Source organism: Lygodium microphyllum, chromosome 25 (genome assembly GCF_053477565.2).
Source record: "Lygodium microphyllum isolate KBCC chromosome 25, Lygodium_microphyllum_v1.1.10, whole genome shotgun sequence".
In the NCBI taxonomy this organism is placed as follows: Eukaryota; Viridiplantae; Streptophyta; class Polypodiopsida; order Schizaeales; family Lygodiaceae; genus Lygodium; species Lygodium microphyllum.
This window is the reverse complement of record NC_141159.1, coordinates 45459908-45484255: the sequence shown is the minus strand read 5'-3', so window position 1 is coordinate 45484255 and position 24348 is coordinate 45459908. Positions and strand designations below refer to the sequence as shown.

At 39.1% G+C, this 24348-nt stretch overlaps 3 protein-coding genes across 3 annotated transcripts; all 3 read left to right on the top strand.

Moving 5' to 3' along the window:
- The first annotated feature begins 1728 nt into the window (after positions 1–1728).
- LOC148014160 (uncharacterized) lies at positions 1729–2367 on the top strand. Its single transcript, XM_087666829.1, has 2 exons — positions 1729–1914; positions 2002–2367. Exons 1-2 carry the CDS (start codon positions 1729–1731, stop codon positions 2365–2367), a joined length of 552 nt encoding a protein of 183 aa, XP_087522955.1.
- A 910-nt stretch (positions 2368–3277) lies between these two features.
- On the top strand, positions 3278–4101 carry LOC148014159 (uncharacterized). The gene is made up of 2 exons (XM_087667161.1): positions 3278–3607; positions 3715–4101. Exons 1-2 carry the CDS (start codon positions 3278–3280, stop codon positions 4099–4101), a joined length of 717 nt encoding a protein of 238 aa, XP_087523287.1.
- A 5902-nt stretch (positions 4102–10003) lies between these two features.
- LOC148014158 (aspartic proteinase nepenthesin-2-like) lies at positions 10004–11739 on the top strand. The gene is made up of 2 exons (XM_087666529.1): positions 10004–11108; positions 11186–11739. The coding sequence occupies exons 1-2, from the start codon at positions 10004–10006 to the stop codon at positions 11737–11739; spliced, it is 1659 nt and encodes a 552-aa protein (XP_087522655.1).
- The last annotated feature ends 12609 nt before the right edge of the window (positions 11740–24348 follow it).

Genomic DNA, 24348 nt, shown 5'->3' with positions numbered 1-24348 from the left:
CTGCCTCCCACGACTCGACGCCGCCAGATCCGAAATGCGACGATCCAATGGTCTCCATCTGGATCCGTCGTGCCTCCACATGCTGCCTGCTCTTCACGCCTCCCTCTGCGCGCTTCTTTGCCTCCTTCCACTCGTGTTTGTGGGCAGTGGCAAGTTTCTCACAAGGATAGCCACCCGCAGCTACATTCACCCCATCATCGTACGCGAGTTTCTTAAGGTGAGATCTTTTATTACTTAAGATCTCCCTTATTCGCGTCCTTCCCCATACATCCGAGAATGTCGCTCGTGGGGGATTGGGGTACCGACTATGTACACTATCTAGGATCTCCCTAACTAACCGGCTCTCCTGATCTTTAAATTTTACAAAACAGTTTCTATACATGTTTGAAACTACCCCCCGCATATACTCCATCACCTCTTTCCCTCTCGTATCCATGACTACCCCGCCCCTATCCGTAACATCGTAGAAAATCTCTCCCTCCACCTCTCTCGCCTCCTCCGACTCCTCACTGTCTCCTCGTACATGCCTCCCTCCATGCCCTCTCTCACCGCGTGCCCTACTACCCCCCCCACCAAAGCACCCGCCGCATAATCCTCCACTCCCGCTCTCCCTACTGCGGCGTCGGCTCTCATCTGTACTGCGGGAGTAGCCATGACTAGGGGTGGCTACACGTGACTGTGACTGTGAGGGAGCACGTGATGGTGGCCGTGAGCCCTCACGTGACGGTACAGAGGAGGGTGTGCGTGAGTGTGTCCGTGCAGGGGTGTGTCTCCTCGGTGAGCGTGTATGCGCAGGGGTACGTCTCGCCGGACTCGCAGGCGTAGACGGCAGTGGAGAGGCTTGTGTACTTGGGGGCGCGGTGTGACCTGGGAGTCTAGGAGGAGGATGGGCATACATATACTCTGTCAGCTCCACTGGATTAGGATGGCGCCCAAAATGGTTTATCATCTCCATCATCCAAGTGGCGTATGCCAACGGATCGGAGGAAGAGCCTGGATCCATGAAGAATCTGCGAAGCGTCGAAATTCCGCCTCAATGAACCAAGCAAAACATGCATATAAAAAATAAACATATCTCCTACAATATATCTCCTCAATATATCTCCTACAATATATAACCTACAACATATATCTACCATTCTAGAAAATAAACATATCTCTTACAATATCTCTTACAATTCTATCCTCTGTCGCTTTCAAGTACACATAGCACGGGTGGAAAGAAAGAAAGCGACAGATTTGCCAAAACAAACAAACGACAACCAACCTCTTTGAAAAGTCTTTGAAAAGTGAGTTCGTTGATTCTTGCTTCTCTCTCCCTTTCTATGTTGTCTGCACCCTTTGCTTCTTTTGGGTAGTCCAAGAGGGAGAAGGCTGGTTGGAAGAGGCAGGTTCGGTTTTAAAAGAAGGGCTTTTGAAAGAAAGAAAGCGGGCGCAGAAAGAAGAAGTGTTTTGAAAGAGGGCGCGCTTTTAAAAGAAAGAAAGCGACGCGCGCGGCAGGTAAACGCGAAAAGCACGCGTGTAAAAGCGCGTGTAAAAGCGCGTGTAAAAGCGCGTGTAAAAGCGCAGCAGAACACATTGTAGACGCGCCTGTACACACGACACAGAGACTGTTTATACTTTTTTTAAAAACTGATTATTCTTGTGTATCCATTGTTTTGTGCATAGGATGTGTATGATTTCACTAAAAACTGATCCTACTTCTGTATTGGTTATTTTGGACATAGCATGTCATCATCCTCTTCAAGCAGTTCTGGTGAGGATGAGGCAATGCGTCATCGTGATCGCGACGTGTGGCTGGCACAAAGGATCAAGTGTACGTGTAATCGATGTCAAGGGTGCATTGTACGAGCGCGTCGAATTACATTGAATCACATCTCGATGTATGGAGAATGGATTCAAACAGGTTTAGATGTGAGAAGATGTGAATTGAAAGTATTAAAATAACTCATGGTGTGCAAATTAATGGAGCGCGTTGTAATATATATACTGTGATTGAAGCAGGATGCAGTACCACACCCTAACATGGTGCCATACGCACGGCGAGAGCATGCAAAGCGTCGACGAGATGATGCTGGAGCTTCAGGATCTCTTGTCGGAGATGAGTGGGAAAGGGATGACAATAGCCCTGCACCCCACGAAGTTGTGGAAAAGGAAGTGTTTAATGACATGGTACGGAATCTTTTTAGGGATGATCGCAAAGGTGTGGACGACAATGATATGGAACAAGAGCATCTCTACAACACTTCATCGACACCGGTTTTTGAAGGGTGCACATTCTCTATTTTACGTGCTTCACTTGAACTGCTCAATATACAAACAGTTTATGGATGGAGCAATGCAAGTCTTGACGCATTATTGAAGTGAGCATTGTAACTTGCAAATTTGAGTTAGTGGTAAATCCCATGTAAGATCACCCTTCATTATACCTTGCAAAATGAATGTGCATGAGGTATAACGTACTGTGCATTTATTTTTCAGATATGTTAGTTCCAAAGCAATTGATCCAGCCACATTGGATGATGCGCGTGTTATGGCAGTGGAGGTGGTTTGTATGGTAGAGGAGACTTTTCCGCGAACCATTCTCACAAGTCAACTACATCTCATTGTGCATTTAGTGGATGAAATTGCTTTATGTGGCACTGTGCATGCCCGTTGGATGTTCTTCCTAGAGCGCTTCATGAAGACCTTAAAAGACTTTGTGAGGCAAAGTGCAAGGCCCGAAGGAAGCATGGCTGAGGGTTGGTTGATACAAGAGTCTCTTGTATATATATCAGAATTTCTTGATCAGGTGGATAGCTCTTTGCCGCGACTATGGAGCAATGAAGAGGACTTGAGGATGACGTCTATTGTGCCTCAAGGAAAAGGACAGAGCAAAGTAATTGAGAGAACATTGATTGATGATCTTAATTTCACTTGCATCCTTAATAGTGATGTGATGAGCAGATGGGTTACAAGATACGAGGATGCAAAGACAAAAAGGCAAGCAGACAGAGCTCTCTTTCGGAGGCAACATGGCTCTCGTAAGGCGTACCCTAAGCATCTAGCAACACTTCCGAATGATATTCATGTTGATTGGTTGCATGAGGAAATGGAGAGAGCAGAGAGAGATGAGGGGCTGCATATCACGGCGGAAGAATGGGAGTATGCACGAGGATGCATGTTAAAGGTACATAGAACAAATGTAAATTTGCATTCTTTGTAAGTGATTGGCTTTTCATATTTATTCACATTAATTGCTTACATAGATATTGCTTATATTTTGGTCCAGTGCACTATGTTCAATGCTATATGGTGTGAAGGCAAGCATTTTCGAACACAAAGAATAGATGAAAAGAGGAATACACAAGATTGCGGTGTCATTAGTAGCTTTGAGGGAGCCAATGGAAAAATTGATGATTATTGTGGCACAATCCAAGACATATACAGACTTGACTTTCGCCGCTTCTTTGTGTATGTTTTGGATGTCAAATGGCAAATGAACGTGGTGGAAAAAGGGCCTAACGCAACGATAAAACGCCATGCAAGTGGCTATGTAACTATTGACTCTACAAAGTTTTGGCAAACAAAGAAAGATAGGCTCGTATTGCCACAACAATGTGAGCAGGTATGCATTTTTTTACAAATGTGTTTCATGTACATATATATCTAAGCTCGCGCACCCCTTGACTTTTGATATGCTAATTAATTAATGAATTATGTGTATTTGAGCAGGTTATCTATGTGCCAATGGCGCATGATAGTAAATGGTGGTATGTCATCCCTATTGCACCACGTTCCAAAGTAATGTATAATACATTCACTGATATGGAGCATATGGAGGATGTGGCAAGCCGCAAAGAAGATGATGTCGAACATGCCAATGTAGATGATCATGATAATGAGGATGAGCGTGCCATTTCTCACGATCATGAGGATGACCCTTCCATTGAGGATGATGGTGATGATGATGAGAATGATCAAGGCATCGGTACCATTATCAATGGGCAAAATAGCGATAGTAGAATAAATTTAATCGTAGCCTTACAAATTGATCAAATGGATATTGATGTTGATCGTTTGGCAAGGATGGATCTTATTGAAGATGAGATCGAACCCTAACCAATCCATCACTGTATTGTTCCAAATTCATGACATTTCTATTGTATACTTTGTCTTTCAATAACCATATGAAGATATATTTTTCAATATATTACATTGTTGTAAGTGCATGTAGTGGGATTTTGTAATGGTTTGTAAACACTGCAATGCACAATGACATTTTTAAAACTTAATGGTTTTCTGTTTTGAAAAGAAATGGATTTCTGTAGTTAGGCTCTGTGTCGCGTGTAACAGAGCGTGTATTATGACAGTTTTTACGCGCAAATACACGCGCCCTCACATGCAATTATACACGCGCTGTTACATGCATGTATACACGCGCCCGATATTGCTGTGAGTATAAACGACCATACACGCACCCGTAACTTTTCGCGTGTAATGGACGCGTGTATGGCGGCATTGTGTTGTAGTGGCTATTTGGGAGAGACGATTTCCCTAATACAATTTAAGCATGGCATTTGGATACATCCATTGGGTAATAATACGGCTTTGAAGAATGGATATCTGAAAATCAATACTTTAAAGGAAGATCATGAAGTCCATCTTTGATGTAGTTGCAACATTTAGAGCGACCAACAACTATAATTCGGTCCACTAGGATGACCTTTGTCACTTTCTCATAAATATATCGATTTAGTTTAACCTCCCGGTCTCTAGTGAATAAAGTTGAATTCACTCTTGCTTCATGGAATAAATAAAACTTACGATTTTGAGGTTTTCCATCCATCTTATCCTCATCAAATTGGTTTGAAGGAAGGCAAGACTTGCGTCGATATAACAACTTGTATTCTCCATCCATAATTTGCAGAATGCATTGCAAATGTAAACATTGCTCAAAAGACTAGGAACCGCTCCCAATCTTCATCTCTCTGGGTAGGATAGAAACATATATTAGTAAGGGAAGGGAAAAACAACTCACATCTCAGGCTACAATTACCAAATTTTTGATTTCTTTTGGCTCTAATACCATTTGTAACGTACCCGCCTTAATTACGTGACAAGTAACGTTTTAGTAGTTGCCTAGAGTTTACCTTCTAGTCGTCGTCATCCGTACTCTAACCCGAATGATCGGATTTTTTCCGGCTAGTTAACCCTAGGTCTACCCTGTAGTGGAAGCCTCCCACCATTATCAACAACTAGCTCGCATGCAGAGGTGTCCTTCGACAGGCTTCTTGTCCGGAAGGAGCAACTTTCATTACCCTTGTTTCATGGAGTACAACTCTTTTTTCCACTAGTAGACTAAGGATTTATGAAATTCCTTGCAGTGTTCTGGCATAGTCATCGTACCTTTTTCCTAATATAATTTACAATTCACGTTCTTAGACCAAAACCTAGGTAAGTTAGTGAATTGGACCTTCCTAGAGTTTCTTCCTAGTGTTTGTTTTTGGGAAAACCTCTCGGCTAATGGAGACCACCGTGCCATAAGACTGGATTCTTCAGGAATCCATCCACCCGCTTCCCTCCATGAAAGTTCTTAGTTATCTAATTACCTACCACATTACGTGAAAAATATACATAAATAGCTTCATTAATTAATATCCCTTTATGCACAGTTGTTCCTTTACATAATTTACTCACAGACATACAATTAGAATAAAATAAATTCATTGATTATGTTCCATAATGTGTGTTCTCTTGCCCATATATGAGAAAAATTACAATTTCATGTGCTGCCTCATCTGGTACATCTACATATCACCAAGATCAAAATCATCCTATAGCTAGCATTTAAAGGTGTCCTAAGTAGAGCTCAGGCCATACAGGAGACCAAGTAGGTTCGAAAATTATGAACGTGTACTTACTATTTAGCTAGGAATGTGGTAAAAAATGTAGAGTTTTCCAGCTGGAAATTCCTCGGTGCAGAAAGGATTTACTAGCGAGAGCCCCCCAGCACCCTAACCACCTCCTACTTAATATGATCCCTGTTGGGAGACCTATCGCCATCAGAGCCGGCGATCCATGCTTCTGCGGTGCTAAAAACATCCCCTCTTGGTATAGGGATTCAACATCTATCCTTGGGGGAGATATAGGGCTCCTCAATTTTTATTTGTTCCTATACTTAATTCAATCAAGATCTAATCTAAAATTCACAAACAAGATTAATGTCTTCAAGCAGTTATGACTTCAATCAATCATACAACTTTTAGAAAAACCTATGGTATTACGATTGGTAAAGGGTTGTTATCCGCGCCCGTGACTTTGTTAGTGACTCACGTTCTCGCAACTCCAACTGTTGCTTTCATGTTAATAGGGTCATTCACGATTTTCACTTTTGAATTTTTTTTCTTCGGGGCCATGACGAAAATATGATTCGTAGAAGAAGAACAACACGGTAGTAATATCGGCTAGCAAAGGTGTAAGACTCATGATGATGATGATGGTTATTGCAGGATTCGATGATGTAGGCCTCGCGAACTGTTCTTCTTCCTTAGTGAAGAGCAATACTTCTCTCTTTCTCACCTTGGCAAGCAAGGGTAAGAACAAGACTAGATCTTTCTCTAGTATAGAGTAAGAGTGAGAGAAAATGTATGATCTCTCTCTCTCTAGTAGACAGAATAGGGATGAGAGTATAGGTATGACTTCTAACCGGATTGATAGAATAGAATAAGGTTCTTCAGTGTCTTCTCTTCTTGGATTAGAGTAGAAGAGGATGAGAGATCTTCAATGTATCCCCTTCCTTGGGTTGAATGGAATGATGTCTCTTCGTCTCGCGGAATAGAGTCTCCTCCCCAATCGACATCTCGTCCTCGTCAAGATTGCTCTTGTCTCTCCTCTCTTGGTATGGAGCTAGATATATATCGCATGGAATTCGTGTGGGGGTTCATGAAGTTTCTCGCCACAGGGACAGGAATTTATTGTCGATCTTCAAAAATAGGCAAGAAGCTTTAAGCTCAATCTCCATAGCGACTCGTGATGTTGGAACTTCAATGTAGGCAAGGGGCTTAAAGCACATCCTCAAACCTTCTCTCTGAAATTTGATGGCAAGATTGAAGAAGATGAGGGATAAAATCTCAACCTCAAGCCTTACACACACTTGTGATTTTTTAATGGCCCTTCTACCCTCCTTGTCCTCCCTTTAATAGTTTTTCTCCACTCCCTCTCACATATGTTTTTTCCTTTGCTTTTCCATAAAAGCTTAAGGCGTTTAGCTTTAGAGCTTATGTTTTTTTCACTGTTTTCGTTTTTTCTGCCATATGCATCTGCAACTTGTTTGGATCATAACTTCATCATCTGGGTACTCAAAATGATCGGAACGCCTCTAGTCGATAAGCTTTTGCAGACAGAATTGTGAATATCTATCAAAAATAGGCAAAAATGACAATTTTCGTAAATCGCATAAATTTTCTCCATCTTTTGTCTTGGACGACTTATTCCCTTCAAAATAAGTCACAGTATATATTTGGATCCATCTAAAGTGGAAAATAAGTCATCTAAACATGATACTAGATATTTCAGACTATTTTAGTAAACCAGTCCTGCTTCATGTAAATCCTGTAGAGATTCTATCTTTTTTCCATGTATGGATGCGCAACACTACGTATACGCACATTAAAATAAACTAAGTAAAGGGGACATTACAGATTGCAATTGATAGTACAAATTGTCAAAAATTTGATGCATTCAAAACTTTTGATTGACATAATATAATGATGTACTAGATGGTCTTACTATCAAGGTCTAGACAAACGTGGCATATCTTTTGGCAATCATTGAATTTTAGTTCTCTTAATTGGTCACCTTTAGAAAATATGGACTTGAGAGAACACATCATATCCATTGGCATACATATACATTTAATAGTTTGCTTTATCATACGCTCCTCTTTACTGGATAGGACCCAAAGAGCATGAGGTAGTTGCACACAACTATCAAAGCTTATTTATGGCCAAAGCATCTCCATCTTCCTTCTCTTCTTCAAATCCATTTGTGCCCCTACGGTTTCTCTCTTTCCTATGATATGGTTCCACAACAAGCTACCGGGATCCAATAAATGGTTGATTTGTAAATGGGTCCCATAACAAGCTATCAATATTCTTGAAAATATACATGGAATCCAACAAATGGTTGATCTATAAATGGGTCCAATATGGCAACTCATAGAAAACTAAAACTATCACATTCCACTTATACTAGCTTTGGCCATTGCTTTGTGTGGGAGGTCGTCCAAGGAATCCTGCTCTCAACTTATGGCTCTCTGGCAAGAATATGACATATCTCTAATAGACCATCTTCTTTATGGTCTATGACATTTGCAAGTCAATAACTTTGGTCCACACAATGGACATGCATGGTAACCTCATGTGACCAGGCTTTTCTTAATATCTATACTTAGTCAATCCAAACAAAAAAAAGCCATGTGAGATACCAACAATGAAAAATGAAGCAAACATACTTGAGCACTTGTCGAATCCCAAAAAATCATGTATAGTCCGCATAAGAATGGCTCGTATGTTAAAATACCACCTCCCAATATGGTTGCTCATGTCTTAATCCCCTCCTTCCACAAAATCTTGAGCTCATTAAGGATTAGGTATAGTTCCTAGGAACAAGCAAGCTAAGGATTATGTATCCCTTCTTCATAGAAAGCCATGGTGGGATGTTGCAGTTCACAATGACTACTAGTTATACAATATAATAAATCAAGTGGAGTTTGAATAGATCCATGCCATCCATAGCAAGATCGAGCTGAATATTTCTTAGTTCTCATGCAAAGCTTGGAAAGATGGAGTCAATGTGACCCCATGCTCAAGAGTCTGTTCATATTTGCAAGATTTCATCTGTGGACCTATTTTGTGCATGCTACATTGTCAAATTCACCATGTCTACTGTATAAAATATGTGATGGATGTGTTGTATAAGTGAAAAGTATTTGAGATTAACCTTCTTGGGGATGATTTGTCTTTGAAGGTCTTGGCGATATCTTATATGAGAACTAAACTTTGGACATGTTTCCGTGGACTCATAAAGAGCACACAATCATTAATACATGCATAAATGTTTGTTATAATCCATGCCAAGCTTTTGCAACAGTTGTCACGCATCATCACAAGTCTTGGATATCTATTTTTAGATGGTAGTATGTAACATTTTAATATCTTGGAAAAATCCCAAATACCTTTGAAAAAATAAAAAATAAACTAGTTCCTTGATTGAATTTCATATTTCATAAAACATATCGTTTATTTGAGGAAAACTATTTCATATTTATTTATCTTAATAGTTTGACTAATTTACAAATATCTTTAAATTTATTACCAACAATTAGTCAAGGACTAGTTTGGGTGCTCCAATGCAAGAATAATAATAATAATAGTTAGGATCATCGATGCTAAGGATGCGATACTTCTTGAGTCACGACACGACTTGTAATTATCGGTGGTATCCCAATCAATAAGGTAGAGCTAATTTCTGCCTAACCACGAACCGCCGACTCCCGAATGTAGGAAATTTGGAATGAGATTAAGGTAGCGTTATTACATTGAGTTCAAGACCATTCATGCTGACAATGGGATCTGCACATTTATGAGGAAAGTCTCGCATTAAAACTAACCATCGGGCTCTATTCGGATGCTGATACCTAAGGTGGGGAAAATCAGATTGAAGTATCCCAATTCTAAGCTCAGTGTGAAAGGAGAGGGGGACTTACGGAGGCCTCAACAGAAAGTATTTCGCGAACCCTGCTGTTGATTATTTGCGCATGTCAAGCCAAATTAGCCGTCTTGGAGAAACACAACGTTTTCTGTTTTGCGTTCCATCCCATGCAAATTTGAGAGCGCATATCCTGGGATCATTCCTTCATTTGCCGACCGGTAGAGCAAGCGCCTCTTATAAACAAGACTCCGTGTCAACGGTACTCTCAGCGCATCGGCAAACGGCCGTCCAGAAACCGAGTACTCACTAGATGGCGGCCCACGTCATGAGCGAGAAGCTGAATCTGATGAGCTTTTGCAACAGCAATCATATCGTCTTTCCAATACAGCTTCGCAAGCTGCGGCTGTTGCAGCTGGCCATTATATTCAGCCTGCATTGCATGTGCGTAGTAGCAGCACGGCAGATCAATCACCGGGCTCTGGCAGCCGGCATGTCGATGACGTCAGGAATATCACCTGCAACGACGTCGATGGACTCTAATTACAGTAGCACAGCTAGACGTAGATCTGGTATGATCAGGGCGGGCGTGAGCCACATCTGGGACGCGCATTCGCCACTGAGGCCCGCGGGATGCGATGATGCATGCGCCTCGCGGCTGAGGTTGAAGCGCTACTCGGAGGCGAGGGAGGACAGGCAAAAGAAGAACACGAGGGTGGTACGTAGGCCATCAACGGCCAATGGAACGTCGTCGTCGACGCCTACTTATGGACATGATCAGGAGCGCCACCTAGACTCTATCCCCTGGGGCCAGGTAGGCACGGGATATTACAGCGGGGGTCAATTCTCGGAGTACTACATGGTGCTGAGCGTGAGCGATGCCAACCAGCCGCTGCTGCTGCTGCTGGACACCGGGAGCGACCTGCCCTGGTTCCAGTGCCAACCCTGCGAGAGCTGCTACGCGCAGTCCTTTGCTATCTACGACCCCAAAATGTCCCAAACCCACTACATGACCAACACCAACGACCCGTACTGCTCAGACGTGCAGGCCGTGCCGGGGCTGGGGCAGGGCGCCGACGACAGCCTGTGCCGATACTACATCAGCTATGCGGATGGGACCAGCTCGTACGGCTACATCGCCACTGAAGAGTTCAACTTCTGGGACTCCGGCCCGGGCTCCGGGGAAGAGGTGTCCGTCACCATCTCGGACCTGGGCTTCGGCTGCGGCACGAAGAACGTCGCCGGGGTGGAGACGGTTGCCTCGGGCGTCCTGGGACTGGGCTTCGGGCGCGGCCTCTCCTTCCCAGAGCAGCTGAACATCGTGCATTACTACAGCACTGCTTTCGCCTTCTGCCTGGCTCCCATCTTCTCCAGCCCCTACTCCGGTTGGATCATGTTCGGGGACGGGGCTGCAGCGCGTAAGTTCATATACCAAGCTAGTCTGCAATATAACTCCATGGCCATAAGTTTTAATTTCTGTCTGTGATTGCTCCAGCCGCGGACTACCCCTCCACGCCTCTGGTCACTGACGAAGGTGCGCAGGTGTACCACTATGTCGAGGCCGTCGACTTCCTTATCAACGACCAGCGCGTCGGCGTCCCCGACGGGGTCCTCTCCACCATCAACGCCGATGCCACAGGTGGTGTCATTGTGGACTCCGGTGACATGCTCACCATCATCACCACTGACGCCTACGCCCCCTTCCGAGCCGCCTGGCTTGACGCCGTCGCTCCTATTCTCGGCGACCCGGGCGAGCCAGGCCCCGAGGGCCTGGACGCCTGCTGGGATTACCCCAATGACATGAGCGGCCTTCCTAACATCGCCTTCCTCTTTGCCAATGGTAATGCCCTCACGCTTGCGCCTGGCGCCACGGAGCTCATCTTCACGGATGACAACGGCGTCCGTAGGATGTGCTGGCCATTCGTCGAGAAGCAAGAGGGTGATACATTCGCGAACATGGTCATCGGCGCCGTCAGCCTGCATAGCACCGAGATCGTCATCGACACACATAATAACATCTTCTCCTGGAACCCCACGTACCAGTGCTAGCTCACCTATACACTCTGCTAAACAGCCTACAGAGTCGCTCCTAATTAGTCAGCAGGCCAACAATATGACCCCGCCCATAATAACATCTTCTCCTCGAACCCATTGTACCAGTGCTATCTCAACTATATAATCTCTTAATAACGTCTTCTCCTCGAACCCTTTGTACCAGGGCTAGCTCAAATATATAATCTCATATAGAAACTGCTATCCCATAATAACATCTTCTCCTTGAACCCCTTTTACCATTGCTAGCTCAACTATATAATCTCATAAAGAAACTGCTATCAGCCTAACCTCATTGCTAAACAGCATAGATCCATTTGTATAGCTTGTTCAAGGAACTAATAAATGTGAAGATCATTGGTCACATTTGATATGTTGCTTGTAACTTGTCGTGGTTACCTTCGAGTCCTTGGTAGCCTCGGTGGCTTGGAGCTTGTTCTCTCAACTCTCGCCATAGCTTAACTATTAATTCAAAGAATCCGGATGAATCTACAAAACAAAAGGAAGAAACCAAGAGAGAGTGCAAGACACAAAATTGGGCAAAATCTACTCCTATGTACCGAAAGCGCTCTCCTCAGTGTGAGTATTTATTATGTTTTGCCTAAAATAGCCCTTTGCAAAAATAATAGTAAGCGTTGCCTATTTTGCTAGCTCATTGTACTATAATTTAGAAATCTTCATAAATCAAATGAATAATTAAGTTCTAAGGCTAGACGTCTAATAATGGTATGAATAGTCATACAATGCTAGGCGTATCCATAATATGAATTGAATCCACACATTATTAAAGACTATAAATGATAGTATAGCTTGAAATGACAAAGAGTCCAATACACATATAAAACAAAGAATGATAATGATTAGGTAGTAGTCTTGGTTGCAACATAATATATACATGGGCATACAGAGAGCTTTGGAAGCTAAAGTTTTGGCTTAGATAAAATTTAAGGGAACTCAAAGCTATCAAATTTTGGCTTTGATTACAAAGTACAAGTATTGCAACCTAAGATAACATATCTCATCCACTACCCTTGTCAAAAACATTTGACTTGCTTGTTCTTGCTTCCCTATCTCTCTTTCCCTTACATTATGCCTACACAAATGAGACATCTTATGCATTTGTAATAAGAAAAATATTATAATACATAAAATGATAAATACAAAAGCTTAATGAAGCACTTTTTAACTTAACCATTTAAATATTTCATCACTAGAATCCAAAAGAAAATTATACTAAAATTTGGAGCATTCTTATACATCTCTTTACATTTACACACGGTTTGACCAATGCTTTAGCTCTTCAAGAATGTTGTGATTTCCTACAATAGTGATCTCTTGTTACTCTTTCTAAAATAGAGTCAAATATGTTTTTAAAACTTGATATCCAAGGAAGGGGAGAAGACATTACCATTATAATTTATTATTGGAACTAAGACCTATGATTGGATTAAACATTACATTGGTACACCTCAATAAAGTAAAGAAAACTTGATTTACCATGTGTAAAAGTTTGAATATATGCTAGATCATCATTCCAACATGTGGCATGGCCAAATTGTAGGAGTCCATGTACACTATATGTGTATCTTTATCAAGAGTGCAGGTATGCCCCAAAGGATGTTTTTCAAAGAATGCTACAATCCCTACCACTACTAGGGATAAGGAGTATACTGAAAATTATTTTTGTCATGTCTTTGAAAAAATTAATGGCAATGATATATGCAACCAAATGTTCATTAGTATAATATATGTATTGCAAATAACTCTAGAAAGTAGTGACATGTATTTTGATGTATATTTCGATCACATTTGAAAAATATTTGGATGTGTACATTGAGGCATATATTGATGCCATGAAAAATATGTAATCCGTGAGGTTTTTTGCTTCATATTTATGAAGGTGACATCAAATTTACATGTATGCCCACAAAACCTTGTTGTGTTTTTTCGATTATTCTTATTGCCATTTTTGTGGTAGAAACATGAATATAAGAGTAATGAGATTCTAAATAATTAAATTTTTTAATGTTTCTATATAGTGTAGAGCAAGAGAGAAAATAGTAGGGAGAGTACACACATGAAAGAGTAGATAGGAGAGAGATAAGAGTAGGGAGGCAAAGAGAGGAGAGAGAAAAGAGTAGAATAAGACACCCTCTTCAAGATGAGCTATAAATCTTTGTGAGAAAAAGTGATCAAAGAATTCTGCAATTGAATCTCTATGCCTAGTCTGCACCCAGTCCATAGTCATCTTAGTGCACAAAAATGGACATATATTTTAAACTGTAGTTCCCATTGGGGAGATTTTTAATTCAAATTGAAGGGGATGAAGCGCTCTTTGAGATGAGCTATAGGTTTGGCTCCTAGATATAATACATAATTTACTATAGTAAGCTTTTTGTGATTGATCTTAAGTGCCTGTGAATAAAACAATGTGTGTCCCCATTCCAACACGCATAGTATGGGTAGCTCATGGACTGAGGAGTCTAAGCATCATAATAAGAAACATATTGAGGATATTCAATATGATTTCACATACATTTAAGTATCCATTTTCTATGCCATTATTGCATAAGAATGTCTCAATGACATACATCTTCCATTGAGTGCATACATATCAAGAGACATACATGGGTGTCTTGCGCACTGAAAGTATGTCAATTCAAGGGCTATCTCATTGAAAATAGGGTGATCATGGAGTATACCTACACTTGCATACAAGTATCAAGCTTCACATCATTGGGAGGTTGACAAAGTTTCCCTTGGGACTGGGTTGTGTACCCCTTTAAGGTCTTAAGTGATAAGGGAGGGTCACCTCTCTTTTGGCTTACCACCTTGCCTAGCATCGGCTTTTTTCCTTAGCCACCAAAGTCTTCATGGCAGACATTTCTAATTAGGTAACTAGCACAAGATGCATTGGAAAATAGACATTGGGATTTTTAATGAGATGCAAGGATTAAACAAGAGGTTGGGTGAGGTTTTTCTTGGTAATCTAGTGACTCATTGATTAAACAAGGATTAAACAAGAGGTTGGGTGAGGCTTATTATCCACTTGGGATTAATTCAACACACACATGATTGGAAAGTGTCAAAGTCAACAATAATCAATGAAGAAGAGTTCACATGATCCATTGGAAAGCAAATGTGAAGCAATTAGGCTATAGATTCCATGTGGGTAGTATGCATTCAATGAAGGACTCTCCAACAAAAGCTCTAAGCTTAGTAAATGGATGAAAATGAGAGATTAAGGTTGAACTAAAATACCTCTTCAGTGCTTGAAGTAGATGGATGAAGCATAATCCCACAATGATTCAAGGTCTCCATTAAGTCATCCCCACTAAACAAAGCACTCCAATGGGTACAATATTTAAGAGCTTGTTTCTTCCTCTAATGGTGGGGCTTATGTGCTTGACCTCGAGCTTTCTCTTTAATAAATAAAATATTTGAGTGGATCTTTCATAGCTATCCATAAGAAATCCCTACATATTCAGATCCATGTATTCAATCAGGGTAAGTGTGGCTAAGAATGGTTAAAATAGCTCTTGAGGGGGACTGAGATTTCAAAGGTTGGGGAGCTTGAACTCAGCTTTAATGGCTGATCAAAATAAGGTATAGCAAGATTTGGATGCCTTAGAGGAGGGGGTCAGCAAAAGAGAGGAAAATAGATGCATTCTTAGTGGAGGAGATCCCAAATGGTAGCTTGAAGCTTTGAGAAGCAATGACAATGAGGATTTCAGCTGAGGAGAAGTAGGAGGAGATTATTATCGGGTAGCATATAATGCACCAAAAATTTTGGGGGGCTGCTTGGAGGGTTCCATAGGTCAAGACTATCCTATATGCTACTCTACTTGTTGCTAGAGATGCAAGGGATTAAGCTCAAGTGGTGGTTGATGTCCTAGAGGAAGTAAAAACAAGATTCTAGGGTTTCTTTCATGGAAGGCATAACAACTTACAAATGGAGAGAGAGAGAGAAGGTCTAGAGCAAAGTTTAACTAGGGTTTCTGCCCTTCTCTAACTTCTAAGCCTTCAGCTTTGCCTTGGAACCCCTAAAATTTGCATAGAAAAGAGTGATAACCTGCTAAGTTAACAATTTTACCTCCAAATATGTCAAAGGTTCTAGCCATAGCTCCTACTTGCTTCAAGAAAGTTGTCACTTACTATAGTCCTCTTACTGTACCTATACCTAGTGCCTACGTAACTAGGGTTTTCAAATTTGAAAAGGGAAATAGATAGAGAAAGAGGAAAGGGGAAAATGATCAAAGCCTAAAGTCTTGATACCACTTGTAATGAATGAGGTTGAGAGGAGAATGAGCAAAAGAGAGAGAAAGAAGAAGAAAAAGGAAGACTACAAGAGGAGAGAGAAAGACAAGAAAAGAGAAAGAAGACATGGAAGCTAAAGGATAAGGTGAAGAGTTAGTTTTTGATTATATTTGGATTCCCTAAACTGGGTCTTACACCTTATATACCCCAATCAATATGACCGGGTATCTACCCCTAGTTCCCATATATCCCACTTGTTATATTACTAAAGCATGGAATGTACTTTATTGACAACTATGAGAGTTTTCCCTTTTTATAACATTCTATCACATTTAAGGACATATATACATATGTCACGAAAGTCAATTCAAGAGCTATCTTCTTTTGTTGATTTTTGCTTTTGTATATTATTCTTTGTATTCTAGCAAAAATGTATTACTTTTGTTGCGCATGAGGTATCTTTGTCTCTTATACCCTTGCAAGGTGGATTCCTTAACGGATTGGTAGCTAGGGCATAAGTGTTGACCACTAGTTTTGCCATGATAGACTCATTTGTTGCATTGTGTATTTTTAGTATGAAGGGTCATTTAGTTTTCATATGAAAGTAAGTTGCTCTCTATATGTGCATAGACAATAGTTATGTCAATTATATCTCATTTCTGTAATGATCAATGTAATGGAGAGAGTGTTATTTTTTGCACCATATTTTGTATTCTCTGGTATTCTATTCTATGATTCCAAAATGTTTCTTGTTTGTTTTCTACTGATCACAATGCATAAGTGTTCGCAATTCTGTTAATAGTTTCGGATGTTTGTGTTGCAAATTTTTGTGTAGTAGGGACAAAGACACTTGGTAATCCTACCTTGTTATTTTCCATTTAATAGATGCAAGTTGGTTATGGACAATGGTGTCATAAATATGCAGCCCTAATATAGTTGGTGGAACAATATAGCACTCACCCTGCATTGATGGTGGTAGCAATTATAACTTATGGTGATGTGTACCTAGAGTGCATCCATGATAAAGCAATTTCCATTTACACTTGCAAATTTAAGTTATGTGCTCCAAGGCCACCTATTTGCGAGCCCAAGGCGATAAAAAATGGAAGACACTCCAACATATGTGCAAATCCGCCACAATCTGAAGGAGTCATCATAACTTGATCTTCATGCACAAACTCTCAGTTTGGTTAGAGTAGGCTTTAGACTCTGGTAAGATTGTAAATCATTTTGTCTAAGTGCCATTTAATGTTTTGTGGATGCAATAGGTTGTTTTAGAAAGTTGCATCTTAATCAAATTAGTAAGACTTGGAGACAATTACATTTTAATCCCTTACTACCTAAACTTCTTAAAATGTCTTCTATCATGGCTTAGTCTCCACTCATTAGTCTCCAATCGACCCTATAATTAAGAAAACTAAGTCTCGCAATGGAAAAAAGTAGGATCAAGATAGTCAAAACATGAAGCTCATTGTGTATGCTTGCTATCCGAACTGTTATGATAACAATAAATATTTACCTAATCTAATCAAGCTCTAAACAATTCAAATAGCATTCTAGATTATAACTATACCATTGCAGCACCAAAATAGCATCTACAAAGCATCAAACATGCATTATGGAATTTATTGTTTGCTTTCCAAACAAGAACTATTCTATTCTGTGTAAAATAGAGTCTAAAATAAGGAACAAAAGGAAAACTTATATTTTGAACCTTTTGATACGATTCATGATTTTTGATACTTCCTTTTAATCTTTTTGTAGCATTTTGTATACATGTCAATCAATAGTTCCTCCCTTTTAGACAGGCCATACAATTATAGAGAGAGAGAGAGAGAGAGAGAGAGAGAGAGAATAATTATGGTTTTTGTATATCTAACTTTAAAATTAATATTTTAATAGTATATATATACAACTATAATTTGAATGATAATCTGTCTAAAAGTTTTTAATGTTTTAAAAATGATAAAGATTAAATAGTAGAGTAAGGATTATGATTGATTATGATTTAGTTATTTTCAAAAGAGATTCTTATATATGATTAAGATAATTATAGTTTCATCGTGCAACTGATTAATATGGACACAATGATCTTCATTTACATTCAATAGATTTTTTGCATCATCTATCACAAAGGAATAAGCTTGAAGTACTTCATATGGTCTATTCACAACCACACCCAAATGTGTTATAATAATACTCTAAGTTTGTTTAGTAGCAGTTAAGAGTTGAGCATGTATGTCTTGATAATCCAGCAGTGATGACAGCTCCGTCCACTTCTACATAAAGATTGGTTAACACTTGTCTCTCTAAGTGTTACAAGGGTAATAAATATTTTTGCAACATTTGATATTGTACCAATAACTTAGCATTTGTTTAAGCAAGCACATCATACTCCTCTAATATCTTCAACCTTAACTTCTCAAACCACTAATGAAATAGTTTAATAGACAACTTCCCCTAGAATATTTGCTTTTCCAATAAGTCTACTTTTCTCCACCAAGCATCCGTTGTACGTGCGTGTGTGTGTATCTATGTATTTTTTATGCAACCTATCTATCTTCTTTAAGCTTGGTCTTACTATCCAGCTAATTTCTCTCCTAATCGTAATCCGAATTAAAAACATTTTAAAGAGTTTTGTTTATTCTACTTAAGAATTTCTTTTAAAAAAAACTAGTTATATTATTAATCTTAATCATATTTGGAAATCTCTTTTGAAAATAAATAAATCACAATGAATCATAATCCTTATACTACTATTAATCTTTTCTCACTCTTTCTCTTTTTCTTCTGTGGTGGTGTGTATGGTAAGGAATGATTGCCGATTGGCACATATCATGAATTTGGTAGTAGCATATCATTAGTAACAATCTTCTCTTATTGCCTAGTATGTGTATATGAGTGTTAATGTGTGAGTGAGTATACATATACATCTATGTGTGATGAAAGGGCCATTCGAATGGCATGTATCGTGATATGGATAAATGCATGTTATGAGGTGTGATAAGATAATCATTTTCTAACACTCACTTGTGTATATATACACATGCTCTCTCTCTCTCTCTCTCTCTCTCTCTCTCTCTCTCTCTTGTTGAATATGTCATGAGACATGATCGAGTACAATGTGCATATGCTAACCAAACAGTTAGGAGAATTCTAAAATTGACTTTAGAGCATAAAGAGTATTCAAGAAATCAAAGTAAGAATGTGTAGAATCTTCTTGGTAAAGATGCGCTTGGGCTACGAAAAGATTCATAGTTAAATAATCATGAACTCAAAAGTAGTTTGAAAAGCTTCACACACATGACAAGCTCATTCATTCATTATTATTTTGAGAATGTATTGAAGATGCTTTTAAGAATAAAGAATCATAAAATTGATAATTTTCTCATTTTCAAAGAATTTTATGTTATAAGATTAATGATATGCATAGAGTTTGCCATGTCAAAAGGTCCAACCTACTTTCCTACAAGCACCTTTAATCCTCAAAGTAGACAATCACTATCATTTTGTGGATAAGAAGCATGTGAACACCATATTAGAGAATTTGGAAATCTCCCAAGTCCCACTTTCAAATAAGGGGTAAGGATTTGGCCATGTGGCTAAATCTTAACCGTGCTTCAACGTGAGACTTGGAAAGAGAACCTATATAGTAATTAGGGTAGACTTGACATTGAAGTAAAGGGACAAGATTTGACCATGTGGCCAAATATTAACAATATTGAGAATTCTCAAACTATATGACAATTCCCTAATTTCCTAATATAGTGTTTGTGGATGAAAACGAGCTTGGCCTTCTACCACACCAAACTCTATCTACATCATCAACTATTTTTCATAAAAAATTTTGAAGAGGAAAACTATTGTTTGTAAATTTATTTCTTAAGAGTGTATTCAACATGTCAATAGAATATTTATGAATAAATAGGCTTAGAAATGTCTTTGAAAATATTTAGATCATACTTGAACAAATGATTATTTAAGAATAAATATTTTTACAATCCAAACCATATCTTTTCTTAGAAAGTTATTTTGACTCTTGCTTTAACTTCTTAAATATTCATTATGCTAACTTATCTATTTTGAAACTCTTCTCACTAGTGGATACCAATGATTCACGATCACTTAGCACAAAGATAAAGAAGATACGATGAGAAATGTGTAAGTGCCTTCATGAAGATATTGACTCTTGGGAAATAAACAAACAAACAAATAAGAAATATGAAATTGTACTGGATTAAGAAAAAGTTACAAAAATTTTCTTTCACATGAAAAATTTATTTAGTGAAAAATAATAATACTATATAAATCGATGTATAAAATTAATAAATTACTTATAAAATATATTAATAGTAATCAATAATAATTAGTAATTAGTAATTAATAATGATAAGTAATAGTGATAATTATAATTAGAAATTAATCATTTATAATTTTTTATGTCATGGACACTAAGAAACCTAATACCTTTTGGAATCTGCAAAAAATTTCTAGAAGATCCTAGAGAGGATCTAATCTTATATTGAGATGTTATCTTGTATCAAGACATTTATCATTGTACTTCATCATTCTCTAATAAAGAAAGAAGATATTCTTCAAGTTATTCGCTTATAAGTTTTGATAAACTAAGAAACCAATATTGAGCCTATGAGAAACCAATATTGAGCCTATGTAGAATGATATAGCTCAAGTCAAGTCATTGTTACCTCAAGAGAAGCAATGAAAATGTGTCCTTGGATTGTGTTTGTATTGTGGAGGATTCCTAGGGGATACACCTTGCAGAGTATATAAGATATTGTGTGAGTTTGAAGAACGCTTTTTTTATTTAGTAAAATTTATAGGATTATATTGTCCTCGCGATATGAACAACTATTAAAAACCTGATCTCTTACATCCCAAGCAACTTGTAAAGTACTTGATTGGTGGAGATGGACACTAGGAGTGCCCAAGGAATAGCCCACAAATTATGGTGCAATTTTTTGCTACCCCTTTCTACTCTCTACTACTCCTAATCATCTTGCTAAGGCATCAAGCTTGCTTCCCCTTGCTTAAATGGCATCCTCAAGGTATGCTTAACCTCCTTATTTCCCATTCTTGGTAGCTCCTCATAATTTGAAGCACCTTGCTATGTGGATAATAAGACGGTAGCCATAGCCACTCAGCTTGAGCTCTCAAATTAGCTCAAAACCTCTTCAATCTTATCCCCATGAGCCCCTTTAGCCATTATTGGCCACATTTAGCCACATTGAAGACATGGAGCTTAGTATGCAAGGATTCCCTATGAGCAACCATGAAAGCTCCAATTGAAGCTTTCAATTCTTGAAGAGCAATGGATCAAGAATGGGAGCCTCCACTATAAGTCCAAGCACCAAACTCTTAAAGATTATACCCATTGGAGTAGTTTACTTTTGCAAGTTGACTTAATGAAAGACTTTGATCATTGTGGGATCATGCTTTATCCATCTACTTCAAACACTAAAGATGTATACTATTCCAATCTTAATATCTCATTTTAATTCACTTACTGAGCTTAGTCCTTCTGTTGGAGAGATTAAGGAAGCATATTGCCTTATTAGTAGAGTCCTTCATTGAATGCATGTTGCCTACATTGAATTAATAGCTTACTTGCATCATGTTAACTCTTCCCTATTGGTTAGAGCTAACTATAAGACTTATCCATTCATGTGTGTGTTGAAATGATCCCAAGCGAATAATAAGCCATTGTAAAAGGATAAGTGGTAGCTAATGAGTCATTGGATTGCTAAGGTAAGCCCTTACTCAAGCTCTTATCTATTACTTGCATCTCATGAAAAGGCCCAATGTTTATTTCCCAATGTATCTCATGTTGGTTGAATGATAAAAAATGTCTACTATGTATACTCCAAATGAGGAAAAAGGTCGATGCTAGGCAAGGTGATAAGCCAAAAGAGTGATGACCCTCCCTTACTAGTTAAGACCCTGAAGGGGTACACAACCTAGCTTGGGGGAACTTTGCCCACCTCCTAGTGATTTGGAGCTCGATACCTATATGCAACTATAGGTATACCCAATGATCACTCCATTCTCGATGAGATATCACCTAATATGAGGCACTTTCAGTGATCAAGACACCCATGTATGGTACTTCACATGTATGCAGTCGATGCAAGATGTTTGGAATTGAGGCTTCCTTATATAGTGATGGTAGATAAATATAACGCTTACATTCACTTGGGATCATGCTCAATATGCTACGGATGTTGCTTACTATGACGCTTAGGCTCCTTAGCCCATGAGCCACTTATACACTGCATGTTTGAGCTAGAACAACAATGTTTTAGTTACAGGCCTTCAATGATAGTCATCGAAAACTTGCTATAGTAAATTATCTATTGCATTTAGGAGTAAACCATATATTTCTCTTGAAGATGGCTTTGTCCCCTTCACCCAATCCAAGCTATGGTTTGAAAGATATGGCCATTTTTGTGCACTAAGGTCACTGTGGATAGGGTGTAGACCACTCTAACACATGCATATAGATTCAATTCCAAAATTTGTGGACCATTTTGTATCACAAAGATTTCTAGACCATCTCAAAGAGGTATTTTCCCCCTTTGATTTGAATAAAAAATCTCCTCAATCATAGTTTCCCACTAGAGGTTACACCCATTTTACTATGGATTCTTTGGATTGCACTCAGATGGCAAGATACAAAGACAAAGGCAAGGCCCATGAGGAGGTCTAGAGGGAGATTAGGGACTCTAGAGCCTGATCTCTTGAGCTCTCCCATCATCCATGGAGCTAATCTCCCCATGAGATTCTTGCACCATATTGACAGAGCTACACCCACTCTCCCTAGGAGTCCCAATGGGACTTATCTAGCTGGTAAATTGGTAGACCATAAACACTAGCTATTTAGAACCCTCATATGTATAAGGAGTTGACATTGATGTACTTGCAAGAGAATTAAAGCTCACATGAATGGACTTCATAAAATCTACAATACCACCTCCACATGCAAATACCCAAACACTTGCATCCAAATCTAGATATCCAAAATAACCTAGGTTGCATTGGGGTCCACAATCTCAAGCACCCAAATCAATGGAAGTCAAGCATCGAAAAGACAAGGATTCACACCTTGAGCCAAACCTAGTTTAAAAGGACATTCATGACCAACTTGATTCTACAAAAATGAAGGTTTTGGTAAGAAACTGCAAGAGGAGAAGATTATGAGATTAAAATTGATCATTCATACCCTGATTCTATGGTGTGCAAGTAGTCATTTCGCCACTACTAGAAAGGATTATTGTGCATGGTAGAATAGGGGGCCCTCCATGATTTAATGGAAAAATAAAAATCATCAATGGATGTGACATCTTGGATCAATGTATTCATAGGTCCTTTAAGTTCTTTGTTATTGGGTACAAAGAATAAACCATCAAAATTACTTGGAAAATTGGGAAGTTCTCATGGACAAGCAACATATCCATTGAATTACGAACATACTCATTTCGGATTTGACATAATGCTAGCAAGGTATCAAAGACTCCATTTCCTAGTAGAGTGACTTCAAAGGGCAAGACTCAAAGGGCTGGCAATTTTAAAAATGGCAAATAGGGTGCATTTGGCCATGCATTAGTAGCAGAGAAATAGGGAGGGGTGCCAAGCCTATAAGGAGAAAGATGAAGCAGCAATGAATACATTAAGAAAAATTAGAAAGATATAGAAGTCATTTGACAATCTTATCCTTGGGGCCCCTGTCCTTAGGCTTATCAAGGATATTTGTGATGCTACGACCTAAGAGTTAGGTGGCAGAGTTTTGCTCTAGCATTGATGGGTGCATTTCACAGCCTTTTGTTCTTACCGTCTGAACCTACTCTTAGAATAACACAAGGTATACGTAGCTTTGGGTTGTGCAATTTAAGCCTTATATGAGAATATATGTTTGTAAAGACTTGTACATTTCTACTAAATAAGAGTGATCTACTTTTCCCTTAGGAAATTCCTTTCCAAAAGTAGAAATGTACAAGGAAACTCCATACATTGCCTTACATCACCTAGTGCATCATCCAATTTGGGTCTCTAATCAATGAAGATTATACTTGATTAATTAGGGTTGGAAAATAATATAATCTAGCTAAGTATTTATAAAAGGAGACCTCTTTGAGTCTTCAAAGGGAAACACACATACTTCACTCTACCACTATCTTTATATCTCTATTTTCTTCTTCTCCTTCACCATCTCCCCATCCCTATCCACTCCACCATCCTCCTTTCGAACTTTATCACACACCATCTCCCTTCTGTCGCTTCCCCATCCATCTCTCCCAACTCCATCATCCTCCTTGCTGCCAATTCATTATACCC